This window comes from Kryptolebias marmoratus, linkage group LG15, assembly GCF_001649575.2.
Source record: "Kryptolebias marmoratus isolate JLee-2015 linkage group LG15, ASM164957v2, whole genome shotgun sequence".
Classification (NCBI taxonomy): Eukaryota; Metazoa; Chordata; class Actinopteri; order Cyprinodontiformes; family Rivulidae; genus Kryptolebias; species Kryptolebias marmoratus.
Genome location: NC_051444.1, coordinates 5,316,206 through 5,340,713, shown reverse-complemented (window position 1 = coordinate 5,340,713; position 24,508 = coordinate 5,316,206). Strand labels below are relative to the sequence as shown.

The 24,508-nt window shown below is 40.6% G+C and overlaps 2 protein-coding genes across 6 annotated transcripts in view; both read left to right on the top strand.

Moving 5' to 3' along the window:
* bdnf (brain-derived neurotrophic factor) overlaps window positions 1-11,759 on the top strand; it is a 14,676-nt gene extending 2,917 nt beyond the window's left edge. For 4 of the 5 annotated variants that reach the window (XM_017440464.3, XM_017440456.3, XM_017440487.3 and 1 more), the window contains exon 2: window positions 10,446-11,759. In XM_017440464.3, the coding sequence (XP_017295953.1) occupies window positions 10,446-11,273 (828 nt within the window). In that variant the 3' untranslated portion in view covers window positions 11,274-11,759. Of the gene's footprint in view, window positions 1-4,790; window positions 5,242-10,445 lie in introns of those variants that run through there. The other variant, XM_017440479.3, reaches the window with a different exon arrangement.
* A 2,517-nt stretch (window positions 11,760-14,276) lies between these two features.
* lin7c (lin-7 homolog C (C. elegans)) lies at window positions 14,277-18,404 on the top strand. The gene is made up of 5 exons (XM_017404821.3): window positions 14,277-14,488; window positions 16,191-16,309; window positions 16,399-16,470; window positions 16,576-16,785; window positions 18,172-18,404. Exons 1-5 carry the CDS (start codon window positions 14,452-14,454, stop codon window positions 18,337-18,339), a joined length of 606 nt encoding a protein of 201 aa, XP_017260310.1. The 5' UTR covers window positions 14,277-14,451; the 3' UTR covers window positions 18,340-18,404.
* Window positions 18,405-24,508: the final 6,104 nt, after the last annotated feature.

The following is a 24,508-nucleotide window of genomic DNA, read 5'->3' as shown; positions in this document are numbered from 1 at the left end:
TTTTTTTTTTTTCCATTCTCGTCTAAAATTTCTGATCTAAGACGAAGCAATTGGATCGCCCGGGAGAAAAAAAAATAAAAAATAAATAAACAAGAAGAGAAGAGAAAAGCCCCCTAACGCCCACTGCCAGTCCTGTTTTAATCCAGACTCCTCGCGCAGGCTGCAAATAAAACCCCCAGTAAATTCCGTCCATTTAAATTATGGGACTTTTACCGTATTATTATAATTATTATTATTGTTATTAATATTATTATTATTTCCTTTTACGCAACGATCGCCTCTTTTTATGACCAACAAAAATAGATGTTCATCAAAAAATAAATCTTTAAAATCTTCTGAATCTTCAATCAACGTTTTATATATATATATATATATATATATATATATATATATATATATATATATATATATATATATATATTAAATGTGGTATTTTTCTGAGCAGAATGGCTATTTTCTGGCCATGTTGCAGTATTTTTATTATTTTTTTCCTCCCCACTGAGACGCGGGATTATGGTGTGGGCGTGGGCGTGTTGGGTGGAGGAGGAGGGATGAGCGGAGGCGGGTTAGGAGGGGGTCTGTGGGGTGGCACGACACACTTTGTATGTATGAAGGTTTTTTTATAGCACTTTTCTGCAATGTACGTCAGCGGATCAGTCCATAAATGGGGCTGCGTGCGCTTGTGTGCGGGCGTGCCCGCGCGCCGCGCTCGCGCCTGCGTGCGCGCGTCTCCGCGTGTGTTATCTTTACCGAGAATCTCCCTTTTTCCTTTCTCTCTCTCTCTCTCTCTCTTCCATCCATCCCGGTCCGTGCGCTCTCAGCTCTGCAGAGTTGAGGTGGGCGTCAATAACAAACCTGATGGTAGGTTTCAGTGCAAAAAAAAAAAGAAAGAAAAAGAAAGAAAGAAAATTCATAAAATTAAATTAATTCTGGTTTATTTAACGAAACAAATGCGTAAATGCGTGCAAGTCAAAACATGAACAGGGAGGTTAATTGTTTTACGCAGTTACTGTTGAATTCTTGGCCTTTATGTGTCGCCTTTCCGTTCCGATTAGAAATAAATGGTTTTTTTTTTCGTGAGTGAAATATTTAGATATTTGTTCTTTCATTCATCAGCTGCAGCCGCTGATGATGATGATGATGGTGATGATGATGTCTCATACCAATAATAAATAGGATATTGATTACTTTGGGCGGAAATCTCGGCTCACAGCTAAGCGGACGTCACGATATATTTAGAGCTAAAATTAATCATCTTAATCGCGATGGAGATGTGGGCTGCGCCGCCGCCGCGCCGCTGCCGCCGCTTCTGCTTTAGTCACCGCGCCATCATCTTCATCAGGCGCACCTTCCTCCAATTAACGAGCTCCTTTATTTCCACAAGTTCTGGCAGGATTTCGTGCGTCTTTGATTCCATTCAGCCGCGTGATTGTGGCTTCATACCCACGACAAGTTATTAATACACAGTTAGGATATCTGATCGGACCACTGCGGGACAACAGGGGTGTGTGTGCGCGCGCGTGTGTGAGGGAAGGTGTTTGATGATGCCAGCAAACCCGTTCACGTGTGGTTCCCAGCTTGTGCAAGCAGCATCTCTAAGCAAGAAAAAAGAAAAAAAGAAAGAAGCTTTTATTTTGCATTTTCTGAGCCACAAGCAGTGGCGGTTCCAGGGGGTGGCACAGGGGTGGGGGGGGAAAGCATCTTGCCACCCCTGTTGCCACCCTATTTGTAGGCTACGTTTCTGTACATTTTGCTCAAAGCTGAAAGTCAAAGACGTCTCCACAGTTTAATCCGAACTCGCTGAATTAGAATTTGCTCACACCCCTTTTGAGCTTCTTTACCTGCCAACGAACTTGGAAATTTCACCATCAGACACGGTGAAATTGATCGAAGTGTCAAATATTGTTTGACAAAAACAACTGAGTGTGAGTCTTTACTGAATCTGGGGGACATAGCACTCTGTAAAATGCTGTTTTGCGTAATTCGTAGCCATAGACAAAACCCTCAAATGCATAAATTTGAGTCTAAGAGCCGAAGACTTTTCCTGCAGCAACAGATTTTGCCCCCTCTGCTGGAACCTCGTGCCACCCTGAGAAGAATGTTCTAGGTTTGCCACCGAATACAAAGAGTAAAAGTGACCCAAGTTTAGAGTAAATCCAGAAACAAACGCCTGAAAAACTGAATTTAAGGTGAAAGAAAGTCCCTGTTTGGCTGTCTGCTGCCTGTTCTGTCTACCAAACCATCCCTCTTTTTCAGTTTTATTAATTCCAAACAGATATTTTGGAATTTCTGAGTAATTCCGGCTCATTTTCATTCATGGGAACTGAATTAGATAGACTTAACAGGCTGGGGTGATTTGCAGTGAAGGCCTCTATAGAAGTATAATGTATCACCTGCTAGAGGAAGCTTAGAAAACCGGTCTGCTGTGGCTGCCTCATGATTACATTAAAGGTTATTGTCATCACAGGAGGGATGACATTAGCTCCTCACTCCAGCATCCGATTAAAAGAGCGATTTCTGCACTGAGTTTTCCAGCTTGTCTGTTCTTTCAGCTGCTCTCCAGCTCACTCTCGACTCCTTTGACGTCACCCAGCCTCGTACAAAATGTTTTCCCATGTTGACGTGTTTGCTCCTTGAGCAGGAATGCAATTCCACTTTGATCAAAATACCCCCGTCTCCTCCCTTTTTATCCCCAGTGAAAATGACATTTTACAAAATGTCATTTCGCCTGTGCTACACGGCTCCTCTCTTGCACAAGGAGGCATAATTCTACTTGTTAAGTGAGGCTTGTCGGCGGTGCGGACCTGTCAGAGTCGCCTTGAAAGGTTATACAAGTGTGTCTCATGTTGTCAGCTCCTGTGGTTCCTTCTGCTGCACAAACAGGGCTGGGAAACGTGAAGAAAGGAGGACCAGTGAGCTGTTCTCCACAAACCATGAGGATTTTATTCCAGGAGCTGAGAAGTCTTAAACCTGAACAAATCTCACACCTCATCTCAGGGGAAACAGGGATTTAGCAGTTTGCTGAATGACTCCTGGTTGCCTCATAAAAGGCAGAGACTGTCAGCTCGTGTCTGATCCTCCGCTGGATTAGTCAAAAACACGCTCACGTTGTTTTCATTTCAACTTTTTATTCATTCCATTCAGAAATTTAGCCACTGGAATCCAAGCCAAGCAGAAATACCACCTTGAGTTGTGCTGCATTTGCAGAAACGAGAGAGACCATGTTGTTGTTTTTGCTCTCCTAATGAGATGCCAAGTGATTTATTTATGAATTACTTGTTTGGAACAGCCTCCTTGTGCAGTGCGCACTTTTTTTTATCCTCTTTGGAGTCATGTCGCTCAGTGATTGCTGATGCAACTCTTTGTCATCCAGAGTTTGCCCTCACCTCCTGTGAGCCTTCGGGGAGGGCTATATCTATCTTGGCATGTCCCCGGGTGTGTTGGAGGTGGGAGTGACTCATTAAGCAGGTGTGAGCATCCACTCCCATACTGCTGCATGCCAAACAAGAGCTCTCCGGCTCAGGAGCGCACGCAGGGAGAGAATCATGATGGCAGTACAGCAACAGAAAAAAAACACATCCCAATAAATCTCTGCACTGGACCTGGGCCAAGTCAGAGAGATAATGAGCTGCTCTTCCTCCATTATGCTCACTCTTGTATTCATCAAGAGGTGGAATTTCCAAACGTTCATCACCCATTGAAAGATTGGGCCTCCAGTGACATCTTTATTTGAATCCAGTTTATGAGGGGAATGAATTGTTCCCAGTTTGTTCCAGATGAGGGGAGTATTAAGCAGCAGAGCTGTTTCACTGTCTGAGCTGCGAGTTTATGAGAATTTACAGGGAAGTAAAGCATCTTTTAAAGGCAAAAAAGATAAGAAATCAAGCATCTAACACTTACATTTTACAACAGTGATAGTATAAGTTAGAAGAAAGACTCAAACTGACTCATTGTTTAAACAAAAGATGGTTAAGTTATATTAGATGAATGCCGGATTTAGTTTATTTTTAAAAACCAGCATCCCTTCCTAATAAGGGCCCCTCTATAAAGGATTTTTAAACTCAATTATTTATGAGTTTGTAAACACTTTATAAACCACTACAAAAAAAAGTCTTGTACTTTTATTCATTCAGGTAAAAGTAGGTGATTGCTCATCTTACTTTGTTTTAAATAACTTTATTTGCCAAAACTAACTTGGTCTCTACAAATGCTCACATTCTTGACATTTAAAGTCTAAATCATGAAGGAATTAATGAAACAGTGCCAAATAGTGAGTCTGCTTCAATGTATGAACAGCGTTTTATAACTGTTTTATAAATTATTATATTATTATTAATGGTATTAATGGTTTAGAAAGTGTTTACAAACTCATGAATAACCCAAGCATTAATAAATCATTTATAAAGGGGCTCTTATTGTGAAGTGGTACCAGAAAAATCTATACGAGATGGATTTAAAGCTGGAAAAACGCCCTCAAGTATAAATAAATGGAGGCTCTTTTTACTCAGTCTCTCCTCTTTGTGGAAGAAGTGCTTTTTTTAGCCTCCTGAATATCTAATTTTACACAAAGAGGCCAAATTTATAAACGCCACGCAGCGGATCACGACTTTAATGGAGACACGCTGTTACGCAAAACCTTTGGAGGAAAAAAAAAAGTGCCTCCTCTCTGTAGGCTGAGGAAGAAACACGGAAGAGGAGAGGCTTCACTTCTGTTTCACACACACGCGCGCGCGCGCATTACTGTGTGTGTGTGTGTGTAGGCAGGCTGCGCGGTATGCGGACAAACAAAAGCGCGCAGCGCACGCTGGAAGCGCAGAAGTAGTTGCGCCTCTGGGCTGTTTGGACAGGCAGCCCCAGCGGCGGGTCACATGTTGCAGCGTCACCGTGTAGTAAAGTTACTGTAGTTGCAAAGAGGCTCCTCATTTCAGCTCCAGAGGTCTTTCATCCCGTGTGGCGCTGCTGCTGCTGCTGCTGCTGCGACAACTTCAGCTCCAGACGATCTCCAAACGAACCGCGCGCAGCCATGGGAGTGCATTACCTCAGCCGTGCAATTTCCACCATCAATAATTTAATCTATTTGCTCCAAAGCTGAAGAGATATCCTGAAGCTTTTTTTTTCTGGGCCGGGAGAGTGCAGAGAGGAAAATATCGCTTAAGTAAATCACTCAGGGAGTTGTCCAAAACATCCCAGATGACACCACTGTCCTGTTGAATGGTCTGTTTTACGACTGGGCAGTAAAAGGTAGGCTGAGAGTTTGTTTGCTTTGGCACAAAATGAAATGTTTCAAGCACTTTGGAATTTGTTTGACGCTTCTTGGGGGAATATAGATAAATATAGGCTATTTACAGCCGGTGTTTATTCATATGTGTGTGCGTGAGGGGAGGGGGAGGGGGGGGGGGTCTAAAAGTAGCTCGATCAAGTCCAGTTATCCTGCGAACAGACCTGAGAGGGGATATGTGTAACCTTATCCTCCCGTTCATTAATAAAAAACGCACTTATTATGTTGATTGGGTTTCCAGTGGAGAGCACAGGCATCAGGAGATGTAATCTCCTGAAAAAAACTGGCTGTTGTTTCATTACTGAACCAGACTAAAACTATTATTAATAGGTTTTTATTTCTCCTCTCTCGCAAAAGTGGCGCTGCGTAAAGGCGTCCAAGTTTTAACAATCTGACTAATAAAAACCTTGGAAAAGTCTCTTTTTTTTCTTTCTTAGAGTGTTTGTCTGCGTTCACTCATTATGGGGGCCCTCCTCCAACTGTGGACCAAAGGGGGAAAAAATGAATAAACTGTTTTGTGAAGCCATCGTCGTTTCTGGAGAGGAAAACAAAACTTTGATGGACTCATTAAGACTTTATGGGACACCCGAGGCCCTAAACGCTCAGCTGCGGCCAACTTAAACTGTTGGCTTTAGTGTTGTGTGCTCCGTGCTCAGTTACTTTACAACATTTAAACACGGATCAGAACTATAAAGTGGGCACATTTCTGACAGTTTTGTGGAGGAAAATGAGCTGAAGCGAGATTTGTAGCAGCAGGCTGCACAGTTAGAACTAATGCTGAGGAAACAATGCAGCAAAAACACAAATGGAAGACTTTCAGAAAACTATGGATCTATCTATCTATCTATCTATCTATCTATCTATCTATCTATCTATCTATCTATCTATCTATCTATCTATCTATCTATCTATCTATCTATCTATCTATCTATCTATCTATCTATCTATCTATCTATCTATCTATCTATCTATCTATCTATCTATCTATCTATCTGGTTTCACAGGGGGAGGTAAAAGAAGAAGTTTAGAATATTTCATGGTCTCATGCGCCATCTAGTGTTCAAACCTGTGAACTGCAGTAATGACACTTTCCGGCCCTGCTGGTCTTGTTTTAGTGGTTGAGTTTTAATGTTTTTAATGTGAATTATGGATTTCTCCATAAAGCTTCCACCAGGAAGTCGTGTGCATTAACACATAATTCGGATCGATTGTGTGGCCTGGTCCGTATATGTCTCTGTATTCTTCAGATTTGGTCCACAGAGGAGGAGTGGGAGGGAGGGCAGCATAAATCACTCAGCGGGTATTTGAATGTGGGGCTTTCTGTGGCAGGAGCTGGGGTTGGCCTGGAGGCCAGGTATAATCCATACGGCGATGCTCATCTATTACTAAACGTGCTCAGATTGAAAACAGATTTTAGGGAAGCAAGCTTCCACATGTGTCAGCGATTACTGCAGACTACTCAGTTAAGTTCAAACGCCACCCCCCTCCTTTTTCTGTAAGTGCTGTGGCAAATGAGGGGTTCTTGGGTGATGATATTTGCTGTTTTCTTTCCCCCAAAGTGAGCATTTGGAAATGTTGGCTGAACTCGTCGAGCATGACAAAACATGCTGCTAGGTAAATAGTTCAAGCCACCGAGGTTCTTGAGGAATTAAAGAAAAGACGGCTGCCCACAAGGGAGCAATTGTGGAGGCAGAGAGAGCATAAATGATGCACCCATTTCCATTCAAATATCCAGGGCACACTTTGCTCTTTCATCTCCACTGTTTGTGTTTATGTTCCTTTGTAATGGCTTTTTTAAGATATCATGCATGGTGTTCACAATGATGAAGCCATAAAGTGTGCTGACATGTGTGCACGGAGGCTGGGGAGCATTACTGAATATGTGCAATAATACTAGCCTTGCCAGTCCTTTCATGCTTTGGAGAAACTTTTCAGCGGCTGTCAAAGGAGGCATTTATCACTTTAATCCCCACCTGGCACAAAGAATAAATGCGAGGGTAAGTTACACATCCCTGCCATACAGCCGAGCTTCTCCGCGCAGATGAACAGGTGGTCATCCAGAGACGTCAAAGCCAAACAGTAGCCGGAGTCCAAACAGTCACCTGCTCCCATTGTTCTGTGCTCTACCTGTGTTGTCATGGATAAAGGCATGTTTGAGCAGCAGTTATTGCGGGCTTTATTTCCCTCCGCTCCATGTTATTAGCTCGGCACTCACATTTAGATGACTGAAACTTGACTTTATTATGTACATACCTGGATTTTAATCAATCCGGTTTGAAGAAGGCGCACTTTACTCATCGACAGCTCATCTAGAGGCCCCCAAAAGTAGATTTTATTCCTGTCTTGCTCAGTATGTTAACATTCAAGCCATTTCCCCCCCATTTTTTATTGTAAAATCCACATAAAATATTGGTTGGCTGGATGAGCAGACCAAGCATTTGTCACATTTAGCCTCAGATACAAGGCACAGATTCTCTGCCAGTCCCACAGCAATTAAATGATTCATTGGTTTTATCGCGTTTTAACAGGATGCTGATTGAGAGCATAAGCCATATTGATTGTCCTGATGGAAACAGGAAATCACAGAGATAGAAATAAAATCATCTGTTGTTCCCGGTGTGAGGATACCCGGGGGAATGGGAGGCAATTGCGCACCGTTGAGTGGCATTACCCCCAGCAACCTCCTCCCCTCCATCCTCTCCCCTATGGAGACCTGGAAGAGACGTCATCTGTGGTTGTTATGCTGCGAAATGACGCCGGCGCTCTTCCCCACCCCCTGCTACTGCAATATTACCCCTGTGGTCTGTTACGGAAGATGCAGCACTCTTCGTCTGCACCATTTCCAGCATGAAGTTTGACGCCTTAACAGCAATCAGCCCTCTGCCGTCATTTCCCTCATGTGGAAGTGGAACCATTTGAGCGTGATGCTGATAATAATATCAGCCTAAATGCATCCTACACATAAAGCTCGTGACTGGCCTCAATCCCGTAAACCTACGTGGTTCTCTGTGCTGGGAAGCCTGGCTGAAAATTCTCATTATTTGACCCAAAACATCATTCAAATGATGATTTATTAACAATTTAGCAATGGTAATTTAATATTCAGCTCTTAGTTTTTGGCTTTTATTGTTTTAGTTGGTGAGAGGAAAAATACCCCCATATCTTCATACAGACACACACACACACACAGCAGCCTCTCCCCATGCCCTCCCTTTAACACACACACTCACACACTCTGGAATAGCACGTCACTGAGCTCGGGGAATGAGTGGCTCATTAAGAAGAAGGATGTGATATTCTGAATAGAGACTGTGAGACTCCCAGCACGTCTATTTTTAGCAGAGATATCTCTATGGCACTCACCGTGGTGTCGGTTAATTGCAGCCCCAGCCCCTGATACCAATTAAGATTGAAACAAATGCTTTTAAGGTGGGGTTTCGCTCCTCCCTGCTGGAGAAGGTCCTCGTGTCCATCCTTGGAGGAGATGTGTTTTCCCGTGTCAGGTTTGGGACATGCGGAGTGCAGTCAAAGCCTCAGCTGGGCTATTTTTAAATGAGCCTCTGTGGAAAACGAGATCTAGATTTCTTTTTTCTTCTCTTTATGGTTGCTTTTATGTCTCTGGCTATTGGATGTTCACCAACTCATTGATTTGCTGTGAATCTTAGAGCTTCTCAGAGGTAAGGGATGCAGATGTGCTCAGGCAATGCAATGATTTTTTTTTCTTTTTTTTTTTTTTAACCCTAGCAGCACTTTGCTCGTTTTACGACGCCAAAGCCTCGGGTCGTGCAGGAAAGGCTCTTTCCTCGCGACATCCTGTTAATTCATCCAGCAGTGCATTTACCAGCCACCTGCCGAAAAAACAAACAGTGTCCCTCAACAAACAGACCCCCAGGTCCCCATTCATGGGCACAAGGTTCAGTGCTGGACCGGTCCTTCAGCACAGACCAGTTTGTTGGTCAAATAAATAACACTGCAGTGCCACTGTTTGCCAGAGCCGATGAAAACTAAATTTACCAGTCAGTCAGTCTGGTTGGACATGTTTCTGAGGTGTTGATGCTGGGGATTTTTATTTGTTTATTGGTCAGTTGTAGTAGACCCTGACATGGCTGCAGCCTTAACACATTCACATTTTATCCTAACAGTTGCCAGATAATAGTAAAACATGCATTATCAATATTGTTGTCTGTCGTGACAACAATATCTGTTGCGATAAATCAATATTTTACGATTTTTTTACGATGACAAAAATCGTTTGATGTGACGTGCCTACTTTCCACTCTGAATAACAAAACAGGCTAAAAAGAAAAAAAAAGGTTTTCAAAACTGGAGAAGCTGCTTTTTCTCTAAAAATTCAACCTGAATCCCAAAGAAGCTGAAACTCAGCTGTTAAAGCTAAAAGAAGCAGAACAGTAGCTAAGCTAAAAGCAGGAAAAGGATAGCTAAAGGTAGTAAAAGGCAAGTTGAAAGTAGCAGAAGGCTAGCTAAAAGCTAAAAGTTGCTGAAGAAGGCAAAATAGAACAAGTAAGCTGAAAGCTCTAAATGTCTTCCTGTGAAGAAACAATTTGTGAATAAAGTTAAACATTTTGAAAAGCAGAAAAGTTACACAGTCATTTCCTGAATGAGCCGAACGTTTTGCTGTACAAACAGTCAGTGATGCAGACAAGGATGAATGACAGGTTTTGGCCATTAAAAAAAGAAAAACTACACATGCCTGCACGCTTTGCAACACTCACCGAAACACACCAGTTCATGAATAATAGCGAGCCTGTAAGGATGTTTCAGCATCCATTTGTGTAATCTTATCTTTAGTAATAAGCAGCCTCTCTGATGCTCAGCACAGCTTTTGTGCTTCGCTGCCAACAAATAGAAATCAAAGCCAGGCCTCACATAAATTACAGTTTGCAAACAATTTGAAAACACTGATTGTAACACGGTGCCAATATCAGTTTGATAAAAAAAAAAAAAAACATGTTGTGGTTATTCAAACACTGTCGTTTTTGGCGTGCAAACAAGGAGTAGTGGTGGGAGTAAAGAAGCGGAGGCTTACGTGATGCATTATGGATCAAGAATAGGCTAACTTTGTTAGAAATGCTCTTTGACTAACTCTCTCGCTCTCTCCCCTGTCCTCTTTTCTCCTCTTCTTTTTGTTTCTGTTTCCCCTCTCCAGTTCCACCAGGTTAGAAGAGTGATGACCATCCTGTTCCTTACTATGGTTATTTCATACTTCAGTTGCATGAGAGCTGCGCCCCTGAGAGACGCCCCGGGTATGCGGGGCCATCGGTCGGAAGGCTTCCTGGGCGCTGCTGCGACGGCCGCTCGAGGCCACGGGACTCCGCAGAGCGGCGGCGGGCCGGGCCAGCGCGGGGAGCTTCCCTCGCTCACAGACACATTCGAGCAGGTGATAGAGGAGCTGCTGGAGGTGGAGGGAGAGGCGGCACAGCTGGGACAGGGGTCCAAGGGCCAGGGAGGTGGGGGCCCGTCGCCCGTGGTCACCACAGAGACCAAGGATGTCGACCTGTACAACTCGCGGGTGATGATCAGCAACCAAGTGCCTTTGGAGCCGCCGTTGCTCTTTCTCCTGGAGGAATACAAAAACTATCTGGATGCCGCTAACATGTCCATGAGGGTGCGGCGACACTCCGACCCCTCGCGGCGCGGAGAGCTGAGCGTGTGTGACAGTATTAGCCAGTGGGTGACAGCTGTGGACAAAAAGACGGCAATAGACATGTCTGGGCAGACAGTTACCGTCATGGAAAAGGTCCCTGTCCCCAATGGCCAACTGAAGCAATACTTTTATGAGACCAAATGCAACCCCATGGGGTACACAAAGGACGGCTGCAGAGGAATAGACAAGCGGCATTATAACTCCCAATGCAGGACAACCCAGTCCTATGTGCGAGCACTCACCATGGATAGCAAAAAGAAGATTGGCTGGCGGTTTATAAGGATAGACACTTCATGTGTATGCACATTGACCATTAAAAGAGGGAGATAGTGTATAAAATGTATAGATTTTATTGAAGAGTTTAAAAAAGAGAATAAAGAGAAAATATCTATTTGTATATATACATAACAGGGTAAATTATTCCGTCAAATGAAAAATTTTATGGACTGCATGTAAAAAAAAGATGAAGTTTATACAGTAAAAGTGATATTACAGTCTATTTATTGAACATATTCATGACCTTGTAAACAATTAAAAAAAATCTGATCAGTCATTTGCGCCCAGTTTAAATTACTATGACACATAAATCAAGACGTGATTTGTTTACATTGCCAAGAATTAGAAAATGAAGGGGGGAAAAAAAACAACAGGCAAGGAATGAGAGAGGACAGTTCCATCTTCAAAAGCTTGCATGCTGCTTCAATTGTGAATTGAGAAAATTCTCCACCTCCAAAAAAAAAAAAAAGGATATGATGCTGACCAAAAAAAACAACAACAAAAAAAAAACATTTCGTTTACATATTCAGCAGAAAACAGTTTCCTCTCAAGTAATTTATCTGTTTACTGTTCTAAACTTCTCAAGGTAATGTTGGAATTACATACTATGTCAAGGTGCTGTTGTCAAAGCTTTGCTGTTTATTTTTTTATCCACACCAGAGAATAAGATATATTTAAAGAGCATATATATAGTCATTGACATGTTTCTGGGTTAATATTATTCATTTTGTATGTTGTGAAGTTGTTTGCAATATTAAACTGAAATATTTGAAAAAAATAAAAATGACTATAGGCAACTGGAAAAACAAAATCAATGTCGATAAAGTTTCAACAGTGCATTTTTAGGCAGCTTAACTCCAGCTTTCAGACAACCAGGTGAGGCAGAAAGCAGTAAAACTGCCTTGTTTTTGAAATTCCTGACTCTCTATCAAAAGCAACACGTTTTACAGCAGTGGAGTTCTTTAGTGGTTTTTCAGGTTGCAGGAAATTAATCATGGGGTAATTTGCTGGGAAAGTAAACACAACTGTGGGTGGGAATGATGCCACTCTTGGGGCTGCTCGGCTATCCGAGAAGACAAAAAGTTGGAGGAAAAAAAAAACAAAAAACGCTTCTAAACCACTCCTTGTTTCCCAACCATCACATTAATGGAGCACAATTTCCTGTGGTTTGAAACATTTTTGATATATTCCCAGATGTTTGGAGATTTACCCGACGATAAACTCCACTCGCCCAAGTTTCACAATTACAAAAACCTTATCATCAGGGGAAACGTGCCTACAAGTGCAGACTAGTTAGGTACACATCAGGCATGCCTGAGTTAGACAGTGACGGATCCAACCACCCATACGTTTGTGTACATTAAAGTTATACACCCAGCATTTTTGTTACGAGTGCGTGGTAATCCCATCTTTAAATCCTCCTCAAAAGAGCAATCATCACAGATTTTAACGCAGCTGTATGTGTTCACTGCGATCAGAAGGTGAAGACATTCTTCACTTCTGGGAGGCTTCTGCTGCTTTCCCTCCAGCAGTGCATTACATGGTGGGAAAACCTCGCTTGCCAAGTTTAGATGCCATAGTTTAAGGTTGAACAGCTATTTATCCGTGAGAAAACGCACACCTATATAAAGCAGCTCACAAGAGCTCCAGCTAAATCTCATGTTTGTGTTGCGTTTTGGCCCCAAAGTCTTCGCTTTACTTCTTCCTCGCCAACCTGAAGGTAAGTGTGACCACCTGGAGAAGAAGCTGCTCTGACATCCTGAGATCTGCTGAATGAAGACAGTTTATGAAAGGATGAGATCCTCACACAGACGTCCTCCAGAGACAATCTATGAAATGACAAGTTACCTTTGTTGGTAAAAACAAACAAAAAAAAAGAACTTCAAGTAAACCAAAAGACCTTAGAGTGATGACAAACATGAAATAGATTTCTGAACACCCAACAGAAGGCTTCTTGCCGTCGCCACAAAGAAACGCAAGTCCTGCTATTGTGATGCAGGAAGAAAAGCTGCTCTTCAAAGAAATTCCACCTTAAGATGGAGTTGAAGCAATTTTGTCCAACTCAAGCACTGACACATCCTCAGCATAAAGAACAATGAATCAAACGCTCTGGGATTCTTGCTCCAATTACCGTGTGTAGGAACCTCAGGCTAATTTTGTTGAACAATTTACAAGAGAACACCACGATCTACCAATTACAGACTCAATAGCAGCAATAGTCAGAAGCCAGTTTTTGCAACAACAAATATTACCTTCTGTCACAGCAAATCATAGAGATGAATAGATCGTACACAAATACTGAGGCCTATTTTGGAACCAGGGCTGTAGCTGAAGTATGACAAACTAAAAAAAAACTGGCATTATTACCATGAAAGAAGAGAATCGGGTGTTTAAGATCATGAATAAAAAATGACTGATGCTGCACTGTGGTGTAATCCAATCAGCAGTGTCGCAGCAGGTACTTTTCATCAGCTGTCCAAGGCAAACTGTTTTATCACCAGCCAGGGTGTGGTCAGAAATGAATCATCCTGCAAAATTTCAGACCACAGAGAGCAGCAGTTTTCTGCAGATTTATGCCACAGAGTCACAAGATGTGCCACAGACAACCAGAGGGGGGCAGTAAAGATGAAGCGGAGGGAGGGGGAGCTCATTCAAGCTTTCTGTGGAGGCTGCTTGTTTCCAGATTTCTCTCAATGCACACATTATGAAGTTAGAAACCTGTTTGTTATACAGGGCAGGCTGAATGTAGTTCTTATATTAATCATGCTCTACACTGATTTGATCATTCAGTGCTCCCTCTCATTATTATTAATTTTTTTCTTGAACGAAATCATATAAACCTAATCTAAACCAGATTCAATCCAGCTCCAGTTGGATAAAAAAAAAACAAGTAAAGAAACAATAAGTGCTAACTAAAATTTTTACATTCATACAAATGCATACGATGTCAAATAAAGCCGTAATTAAATTAAAACAACAGTGGACCTCTATTCCGTGAAGTCTGCTTTTGAAGAACCCGACTGACTCGAACGAGTCCACAGAGCTGTCAGTTTTACGTGGTGTGCCTGAACGCACCATGACACTGGGCAGCTAGCGTAGCCGAGCTAACTTGGCTAATCTGATTTATCGCCCCGGTTAAGCGCACGAAACCTTCGCCAACATTACCCTTTTCGCCGTTCTATATATACGCCCTGTATCGCGACATCCATCTATCTAACCCCTCGTTTCGACAATGGCGTCTCTCGCGGAACCTGTGCGACTGGAAAGAGGTAACGTTAATTAGCTAGCTAGCTTTAGTTGTTATGATACAGGGGAGACGTTAACATAGCTTAGCTAGCATCGATTGAATAAAACCTTGGGTTGTTCCTGATTACTCGCTAACCTTGCCCTAAATATGTCTCCCGTGTCGGGTTGTGTGTTGTTTTTGGTTTAGCTGAACGAAACGTAGCTTGTAGCTGTTTAATTTGCTCGTTAGCTAACTAGCTAATATGACAACAACAGTGATTGGCTAAATCAGTTGTTAAGGTTAACCTGTGTGGAAAATAAATACGAGGCACAGTACTGATGTTTGGTCCTTCATTATTAGAAGGAGTATTTTAAAGCGTGGGTCTCATTTCTATTTAAATTGGCGTTTACTGTAACATATTAGCTGTCTAACACATGGACAAAAACGTGAAAGCCCTTCATAGGTTTATCAAGGTGCTTCACACATGTATGCATTAGATACACATAAAATATAATAATGTCAGGACAAACATAATGAGACGTTTTGTGATTCTGTTGTAAAAAATGTCAAACAGAGCTAAATATTACAGCAATAATTCACAGGCTGTGAAATAAACAGGGCAGTCTGACTAAAAGAAAAGTTTTTTTAATGTGATCAGAAGGAGAAAAAACTGATCAGCAGATTTTTTTTATTGATCAGATGAAAGTTTAAGACAATCTGAAACAGTCCCACGCACAGGCCTTGTTAAAAAAGACATTTTTAATCTAATCTTTAAAAAAGAAAGTGTCCCTGCCTCTCAAATTGATGCTGAGGGTTCTTATAAAATGGAATATAAACATACTTTATTGATCCCCTGAGGGGAATTGGTTTGTTATGATAGTAGACATCTTGAAAATAATAAAAAAACAACAACACTAATAATAACAAACAGTAACTGATGAGTAGTAGTACTAAAGTAGTAGTATTTAGTAGTACCAAATAACCTTTAAAATAAGTTGGAGGCCTGGTTTTTAAGAGCTTTATTATAGATAAAAAGCCTGAATTTCACCAGGAGCCAAGTAGGAGATACAATCTTTCTTGTTCCCTTCTTATCAGAAGAAGTGTAATTTAACTTTGTATTTATCTTTAATTTATGATATAGTGGGATGAAATCTGGTATGAAATAAAAACTGTGTCAATTAGCTGCTTGATAAGATTGAAATAAATAAACTTAACATATAAAACATGTTTGCTTTGGGTACAGTGTGCTGGACTTCTATAAGAATCACTTTGAAGTTTTATCATGAAGTCAAAATACTAATCTGTATTTTCTTGGTACTAAAAGCAAAACTATAAAAACAATACATTTTTCAAATTTAACAATGACTTAAGATCAATTTACCTTATGGCACAAAAATCAAGTTTTGTTTTTTTTGACTTAGACTTCAAATAGAGTGTGCTGTTTTATATTTTATAGTCACATCTTTATATTCTTTACGTTTATATGTGCCAAGTGCAACGCTTTACTTGAACAATAGTTTGACTAACAGGAAACTTCTCAATACATTTATTTTGTAAAACCAGTAGAGTCTACATTAATTCACATTCAGACTTACAATATTATGACAGTAAGCATCAGATTATTTATAGTTTCTTTCATGGACGTGGAGACTTAGTAGATTAGTGCAGGCAAAGGTCTTGCCTGTTTGAATCTTTTTGTTTCACGCAGGGACGTGAAGCTGTGATAACGTTGTTCTCTTTGACAGATATCAACCGTGCGATCGAGCTGCTGGACAAGCTGCAGAGGACGGGCGAAGTTCCTCCTCAGAAGCTGCAGGCGCTGCAGCGCGTCTTACAGAGTGAATTCTGTAACGCCGTCAGAGAAGTAAGACTGTTTTAAAACCTGAATCAGGTGTACGTTCTTCTCTGATTTGTTGTCGGTTTGTTTATTTGGTGTGGGGTTTTTTTCTTAAGGTTTATGAGCATGTGTACGAAACGGTGGACATCAACAGCAGCCCTGAGGTCAGAGCCAACGCCACAGCAAAGGTACACAAGTTAATCACTGTCTAATGTGTAAAAATGTATGAATGCAGTTCACATTACTCATTGAGTGGATCTGCAAAGGTTAAATGATGTATTTTTTTTTTCTAGGCTACGGTGGCCGCTTTTGCAGCCAGTGAGGGACACTCGCATCCTCGTGTCGTGGAACTGCCCAAAACAGAAGAAGGTCTGGGATTCAACATAATGGGTGGAAAGGAGCAGAACTCGCCTATTTACATCTCACGGATCATCCCGGGGGGCATCGCTGACCGACACGGAGGCCTGAAAAGAGGCGACCAGCTTCTCTCTGTTAACGGAGTGGTACGTCCCGTTCGAAGACTCACAGGTCGCTCAAGAATCGTAGTTTAGAAGCATTTATGGAGCATTTTTAAATACAAAAGGTGAGCCCAGAACAGAAGAATCATACATAAAACAATACAATACAAAACCAGCAACAAAAATAACTGATCTCTGGATCCAAATGAACAGCACCGGTAAGAAACATTGTCCATAAACCAGTGTCTGTCTGAAGAGGCATCCTGCAGAAACCTGAACCTTAATGTTCATAAGAAAATGTAAGTAAATATATAATTAAAGCTACAAGCTTTAACTTAACACACACCTCAGTCAGTTCATTGCATGCAGAGAAATTATTATTAAAATTATTCTTAATTAGCTGTTAATTCATCATAGTTTTCAACAAATGGAACAGAAATTAAACAGAATCTTGTGAATAATCGGCGGCTGCTCAGAAATGAAGCTGAAAGTCAGCAGCTTCAAGCCGTCGAAATCGAAGTTCAGTCTTTTGTAACCTGAATCCAACAATTACATCTCCATTAGTGATTGTAAAGAGGAAGATAGTTAGGTGATGGGGGGGGTGGGGGGATGCATTTCCTCTTCAGAATAAAAGCGTTGTGTGTCTGGTGGAGCAGGTCAGAACTGACGGCCTTAATATTTTTCCATCGTAACGTTGAACATAAAAAATGTGATCAGATCTGCTTCTGGGCAAACATGGAAGCGTGTAAGACTTTCAAAAGATGTAAATCTGTAACTCAGAGGTGAAGCTGCTCCGACACGAAACACAAAATCTGTGTTAATATATTTAATGTAAAATAATTTTTTGACTCTTGGATGATAACAAAAAGCTTTTTCAGGCAGCTGAAGCAAAGTTATCAAGTAGTGACCTTTATAAAACTTCGCTCAAGGCCAAAAATCATTGTGTTTTAGTGTTTTGTTTATATTTCAAGTTCATTAAATTAAAAACAATTACAACAATATACTAACATTTAATATAAACGCTCGCTCTGTGTCACAGGAGGGATGGAGCAAAAATACCACTCTTCATGATATTAAAACAAAGAAACAAAACAAATTTGCTTTTATTTACTAAACAAATTCAAATACTATTACTGCTGTTGCCTAAATAATATCACATATTGCTCAGTAAACCCAATTTGATCAGCTTTTTTATTGGAGCAACAGGTCTGTAATGAAGGAGGGAAATAAAAAAACTAACTGTTTTTAGGGGTTTAAACCGTAGGAACTCTGTGACGGAAAACATTAGTGGTTTTGACATTTTTAACACTGTGGTTTACCTTGAAACCGGTAACCAGCCTATTCCTGCTGCGTCACAGTAACTTACTTACTGTTTTACATTTGAACGTGGAGCCCAGGTGGTTAAAGTTCTGTGTATTTTGTCCGTTTCAGAGTGTGGAGGGCGAGCACCACGAGAAAGCTGTGGAGCTCCTGAAAGCGGCTCAGGGCACGGTGAAGCTGGTCGTAAGGTACACCCCCAAAGTCCTGGAGGAAATGGAGTCACGCTTTGAGAAGATGAGGTCGGCAAAGCGTCGACAACAGAACAGCTATCCTCAGTAGGATTTTTGTTTTCCCTTGTGTCTCCTCCTTTAGCATTTTGGTCATTTGTTTGAGTCTCATCCCCCCCCCCAAAAACATATAACACATGACCAATTTTAGTTTTAGTTACTAATCGCATATACTGTATTTTGTGATTCAAACCTCCTCTGTAGCATTTTTAATAGTCACCATTGTTACCTGACACCACGCTCTAGATAAAACACTATGATAATGATTATGATTGTCAGCCTGAGGCACGCCTTGTGCTTTATTTTTGACCTGACAATTTGAATGCAACTTTGAGTACTTTTGGGATAAACTGTATTCCTCCTTTTGAGAGAGAAGGTAGTGTTTTAATTGTTTTATCACCGCCACTACCAAGTGCCTCAGGGCCAACACATTTATCTCACGTACTGTGTTAACTAACCTCGTTTTCTGATAACAGTTTCAAGTCAAGTACTGGTGATAAGATGCTTCTAGCAGGATTTACTACATGCTTTGTATCTGTTAGTCCTAACAAAAAGGCTTATGTGAAACATTGGAGGAGCTGGTTCAGAAATCAGATGTTTTATAAAAAAGCAAAACCACTGAAAAGTCCCGTCTAAACAAGACTGGTGTTATTTTAAGCGTTTTCTCTGGGCTTAGCTTCTCAGTTTCCTGTTGTCATAGTGCACTATAAAAAGCCCAGCAGTGATGTAATGAGGTCTCAGCGAGACAAGAAATAAGTTGGCGCCGTCACAAAGACTCCCATTTGAACATTTATCAAAGTCCTGATTGGTCAGAAGAATCCTCTCTGCGTTCACCGGGAACGGAGGTGTTCAGATACCTGCAGTGGAGGAGCTTTTATTTTGTTTTCCTGGGCCAGAATGATTGTACGTTTTAAACGACAAAGAAGGTGGAAGAAGTTTTAACAGGTTGAGGTTTTCTGAAATCAAAACAAGGTCAAAAACAAACATCAAACTTCTTATTTTGGATTGAATCGTGAACGCCTCTCAGCTTGCTCACAGCTTTCTGTTTTTGTTTTTGTTTTTTACCATTTTTCTTGGCAAAATTGGTAGAGTTTTGTTGAAATTGTTGCTATTCTGGAATAAACTTGATTTTCAAGCACAACCTACAGATTTTCAGTAATTTTCTGTTTAATTATTTGGTACGTTTACAGGATAAACTTTGGATAAATACGTTTTGTTTTTGGAACACCACTGTATCCATCTGTGTACCTGATGGTTTAAAGTCATGCGGAAGAATTACTGGGGTGCTCCTCATCGTTCCCAGATCATAATGTAACCGCCGCTGTGCTTCACAGTTGGTGCTGAGATCCTAACAGCGTCTCTCAGCATCAAGGCCAGACTCTTCATCCTTATATCTGATTCTAAAACAGATTTATTATCAGTGGTCAGCTGCGTTTTAAAGTGGTTTTATTTTGACAGAAGCTGGTTGGACTGCTGGTCCTACAGGAGCTTATAGTCTGCAGACCTGTTTCCTGCTCTTTTCTGACAGTTTGTTTTTCTTTTCTCAGCCCTTGGTAAAGTCCTGATAACCTGTATGTACTTACAGCTGTTTGAACTTATTGAGTCTACAGTTGTTTAGAAATATCTGTGAGAGATCTGTGTAGATTTGGGCTTTTGTTTCTTAGCTTTGCGTTCAGTTTGGAGACAACCGTTGGTTAGCACATAGAGGTTTGTGGCAGCTGTCGATCAGAATTTAATTATTTAAACCTTCGGCACCAGTGATTTAACAGTTTAGGCAAAAACGTCGGTATTTTTGACCCTGTGTTGATTTGAAAATACCCGGAGGGGGGAAAAAGGTCTGTATAAATGTTGAATTGATTCTGTAAATCAAGAATGTAATATACATCATGTTCTATTTTATTTTTGACAGGTACTTAATGAACAAACACTGACAACTAAAAAAAAATAAAATAGTAAACATTAATACATCTGCTGTAAATGTATTTCACATTTTCATCAACACTTTACAAACTGTTCTTCAGATATAAAACTTCTTCATCTGTAAATCAAACCTGTATTTTTCCATCTTCGGAACAAATTAGTTTCGTAAACCAAGCGTTCAACTTCTTTGCGTTTTATTCCTAAAATCAGTTCCATGATTGTAGACAAAAGCTTTCACCGGTGCTCGGATAAGATGCATATAAGTAAATCAATAAATAAAATGATGCTGCATTCTAAACAAACCGAAGTTCACATATTTAAATCATTTTAAGCAATAATTTAAATTCTTCCATTTGTCGCCACAGATGATTTCTTTTTCCTCCTAAAACTAACAAATATGTTTTATATCAAAGTTTTCATGTTTTCTTGGCGCACACGCTTTTATGTTTTTAAAAAAATTGCACATCACGTCATTTAATTTTATAATCCTGAAGATGGGATTTGTTTTAATTCTCATTTTTATGTTGTTTAACTCTGAAAACACAGCATCCTGCATTTACAGCCTCACATATTTCCACCTCTTCTGCATGTTGGATGCTGGAGCGTCCTGTTAATAATTCTGAAATGATGAAAAGCTCTTTTTGCTGTGAGTTATGGTTTGTAGATGAACCTTTTTACTGAGAAGCTCAAACTGGGCTCACAGGATTGCATGCGTCCCTTCAGTCCGACATGTCTGCAGCTCACGATGGTTTCCTTTCAAATAATTTGTATCATCAGAAAACTCCAACAATGTACGTGACTGAAGACTTTTCTTGTTGTGTGGAGGGAATGTTAAGTTATTTATATATTAAACTGTTAGAATCCCTCACGATTCAGTAATTGAGTTTGTTTTTTGTTTGTTTTCTGAGGTAGGAGCGATGGTTTATGGTTAGCCGTTTGGTAACTTTGTTTTAGCTAACGAACCCAAACAGTCGTCTGGTCTCAGGATGAACACGTCCCGTCACTGAGGCGGTAGGAAAATGTTGACTGTGGCTGTAATTAATGGAAACGAAGCAGTAATTTGGTGGTGGGAAGGTTTTAAAGAGTTATTTATTAGTAAATTGATTTTAATGAAGGAGCAGTTTTTATTTTTGTCAAATTGAGCAGATTTCCAATTGAATGAGACACTAATCTGTTGCTTATGGTTAAACGAGTTTGTTGATTTGGTCATTGTATTCACAGTATTTCTTTCTTTCATCAGAGCTCAAAGAACCAGCCAACACTGATGTCATTTGTCGCACCAAATTAGCTCATTTAAAAGATTTAAAATGAATAAAAAGTCTGCAGACGGTGCATCAGGTGTCCATACAGCTCAGCCTCACTGCAAATTAGTTATCTATGCAAAGTCATTTTACAACTTTTGGAAACTATTGGTGCAGAAATCCTCGTCACTGTACTGCAGAATGTTACTGGAAACTACATTTAAATCTGTGCTGCCAAGTGTGTTTTAATGCAACAGGTTTAAAAACATTTTGTGACCTGAAGGCAGCTGGACTTCATGTTTGTCTCTGAAGACGCTGAGCTTCTCTGCAGGGAGCTGCTCCGTTAGTCGTTGTCTCATACGTCCATCCATTCATTTTCTTTACCTGCTTTTCCGTGCCGGGTCAGGGGGGAGCTGAAGCCTGTCTCCAGCAGTCACTGTGTGTCCACTCCATCACAGGGACACACGGAGACAAATAACACAGATAAGCATTCACGCTCTCACTCACATCTAGTTAACCCAACATGAATGTTTTTGGTTTGTGGGAGGAAACCGGAGAAAACCCACGCGTGCATGGGGAGAAAATGTAAACTCCACGCAGAGAGGCTGGGAGGCGAACCTGTGACCTTCATGCTGTGAGGCAACACCTCGAACCACTGCTCAAAGCGTTCAGTGGTCAGTTTCATGGAGGAGCAGGCTGGTGTGAAACTTCTGAGACCTCCCCCGCTGTTTAATGTTAGTCTTTCCTGCTCGACGGAGATGGCTTCTTTTACAATCTGTCCATTCAGACGAGCGGTCCTTATCTTTGAGATCTAAATGCTATCAGCCATCAAGATTTAACTAAACACAAGACCTGAAGCTGAAGCTGTTTGGAACTTTTCATTACAGTTTAAAAGCTTTAGAATGACGTCATTTTCATTTTAATTTAAGAAAGCTCCTCTAATGAGTAAGGTAAACGTTGTCAGTAATCAAAAAGAAGTCCAGCTGCTTTCGATTGAACTCAGTAGGATTACCATGCCCCGTATGACTGAGAACTTACACGTTCACTGCTGTAGAACAGATCTGCAGGGAAACATTAGCTGGTGGAAACGAAAAAAGATCAGGAGGACTTGAATTAGTCCAACAGAAACACCCCGTGTTGTTGCTCATTTGAGCATTAATAAGCAGAATTACATCAATATCAGTGATAAAGATGGAAACAGAAAGGAGTGTTTATTAAAGATATTTGTTTTCACTTGTATGATAGAAAACATTTTCATAAATAATCACAAATAGCGTTGGTTATGTAACCTTTAGCTGCTCTCATGCCTCCTTACAAGTAGTGTTTTATTAGTTATTTGCCACCGACGTATCCTGCTTTGGCTAAATAGAGATTTAAACTTCTGTTCATATCAAAGAGTTCTCAATCAGAGACAGAGTGCAGTTTAGTTTTCAGTCGGGTGTACATAAGTCTTAAAATAATGTATATTATGTCTGTTAATTCTGTTTCATCCAACAGTAGCTTGCTCGATTCGCTCCTCACACACATAAATGTATAGTAAACAATAAGATGTAACGACACTTTGTGCTGATAATTCTCTCACAGTTCCACTGAATGTCACTGACCAATGTTTGAAATCACATTTCAACTTTTTACATGTTTTCCTTGTCTGTAAATCTGAATGGTCAATAGAATATTTTTTTATAATGGGTTTGTTTTGATATTTTTCTCAAGTTTTATAAGTGGTTTTCCTAAAAAATAATAATAATAAAAAGACAGCTACCAGGGATAATTGGTACTCCCATTTTGACTGTGTACCAGGGCCATACCAGCTCAGCCTTTCTGGAACGAAGCTCTGATGCAGGATGGATTTTCTGTCCAACATGTACGTGCTTTTTCTCTGAGCTCCTAATTGTTCTTTTCTTTATAGGACTAAGACCAAACTTACAACATTTGTTAAAGTTTTGATAATGTTCTGAGATGTTTTCCGTCAGTGCTTATTTAATGTCAATGCCTGTAGATTGTGTTGTGTTACTTTGTGTGGTTTGGGTTGTGTTTTACTGTGTTACACTGATGTGGAATGAAAAATGTTGTGATGTAGAACATAAAAGTAGATGTACTAGAAACTTAATAAATTGTGCTTACATTTATGGCTTTTAAATGCATAGTATTTATTTGGGGTTTAAGCTTCCTAACGACTACAAAAAACAAAGGAAAACTTTTCAACAATAACCTTCTGTTGTCATTAAAAAAAACATCCATTCATCTTCTTTGCCTGCTTTATCGTGCACGGTCTCAGAGGAGCTGCTGACGATCTTCAGCAGTCACTGTTCAAGAGGCGGGGGACGCCCTGGACAGGTCGCAAATCCATCACAGGGACACGTAGAGACACGATCACTCGCCTTCTCACCTGCTGTCAGATTAGTTACCAGTTAACCTAACCTGTATGCTTTTGAGTACACAGATTAAACCCATTCATGGACGGGGAAAACATGCAAACTCCACACAGGGAAAAAAAGGTTGGGGGGCAAACCGTCGGCCTTCTCGCTGTGAGGCAACAGCTCTAACCACTGCTCCACTGTTCCACCACAGTGTCAAAATTAATTATGCCAAACAACAGAAGCTGTTCTGATTTAACATGAAGTAAAGAAAACAAAAGCAGCAAAATGACATTTAAGTCAAGTAGTTAAAAATTTTTTGGGGGGGGTTTTAGCTTTCGGGTAGGCTTTTGCTACTTTTGAAATTTAGCTTTTTGCTACTTATCACTTCTAGCTACTGTTCTTTTACATTTAGCCTTTAGCTGACATTTTGTTACTTTTAGCTACTGTTTTACTCCCTTTGGATTTAACTAGTGTTCTGCTTTGTTTTATTTTAGCTTTAACAACTCAGTTTCAGCTTTGTCAGCAAATTTCAGTAAAGTCATTCAGCACTTTGCGTTCTTGCTACTTTTCAGCAGGAAAAAGCTTTTGTTCTAGTCGTTCTTAGTTACCTGATTTCACTTTTGAAATCTATTTGTATGTAAACGTGTACGCTTCGTGTAGATGTTTGCCTGGAACCAATCTTTTGAGCTGCTTGTTCACA

What these genes read in the sequence shown, in the direction of transcription:
- lin7c (XM_017404821.3), top strand. Translation starts at nt 14,452, where the DNA reads ATGGCGTCTCTCGCGGAACCTGTGCGACTGGAAAGAG. An exon ending in GAGCCAACGCCACAGCAAAG is followed by an intron (nt 16,471 to 16,575) that starts GTACACAAGTTA and finishes TTTTTTTTCTAG; the next exon opens with GCTACGGTGGCCGCTTTTGC. An exon ending in TTCTCTCTGTTAACGGAGTG is followed by an intron (nt 16,786 to 18,171) that starts GTACGTCCCGTT and finishes TGTCCGTTTCAG; the next exon opens with AGTGTGGAGGGCGAGCACCA.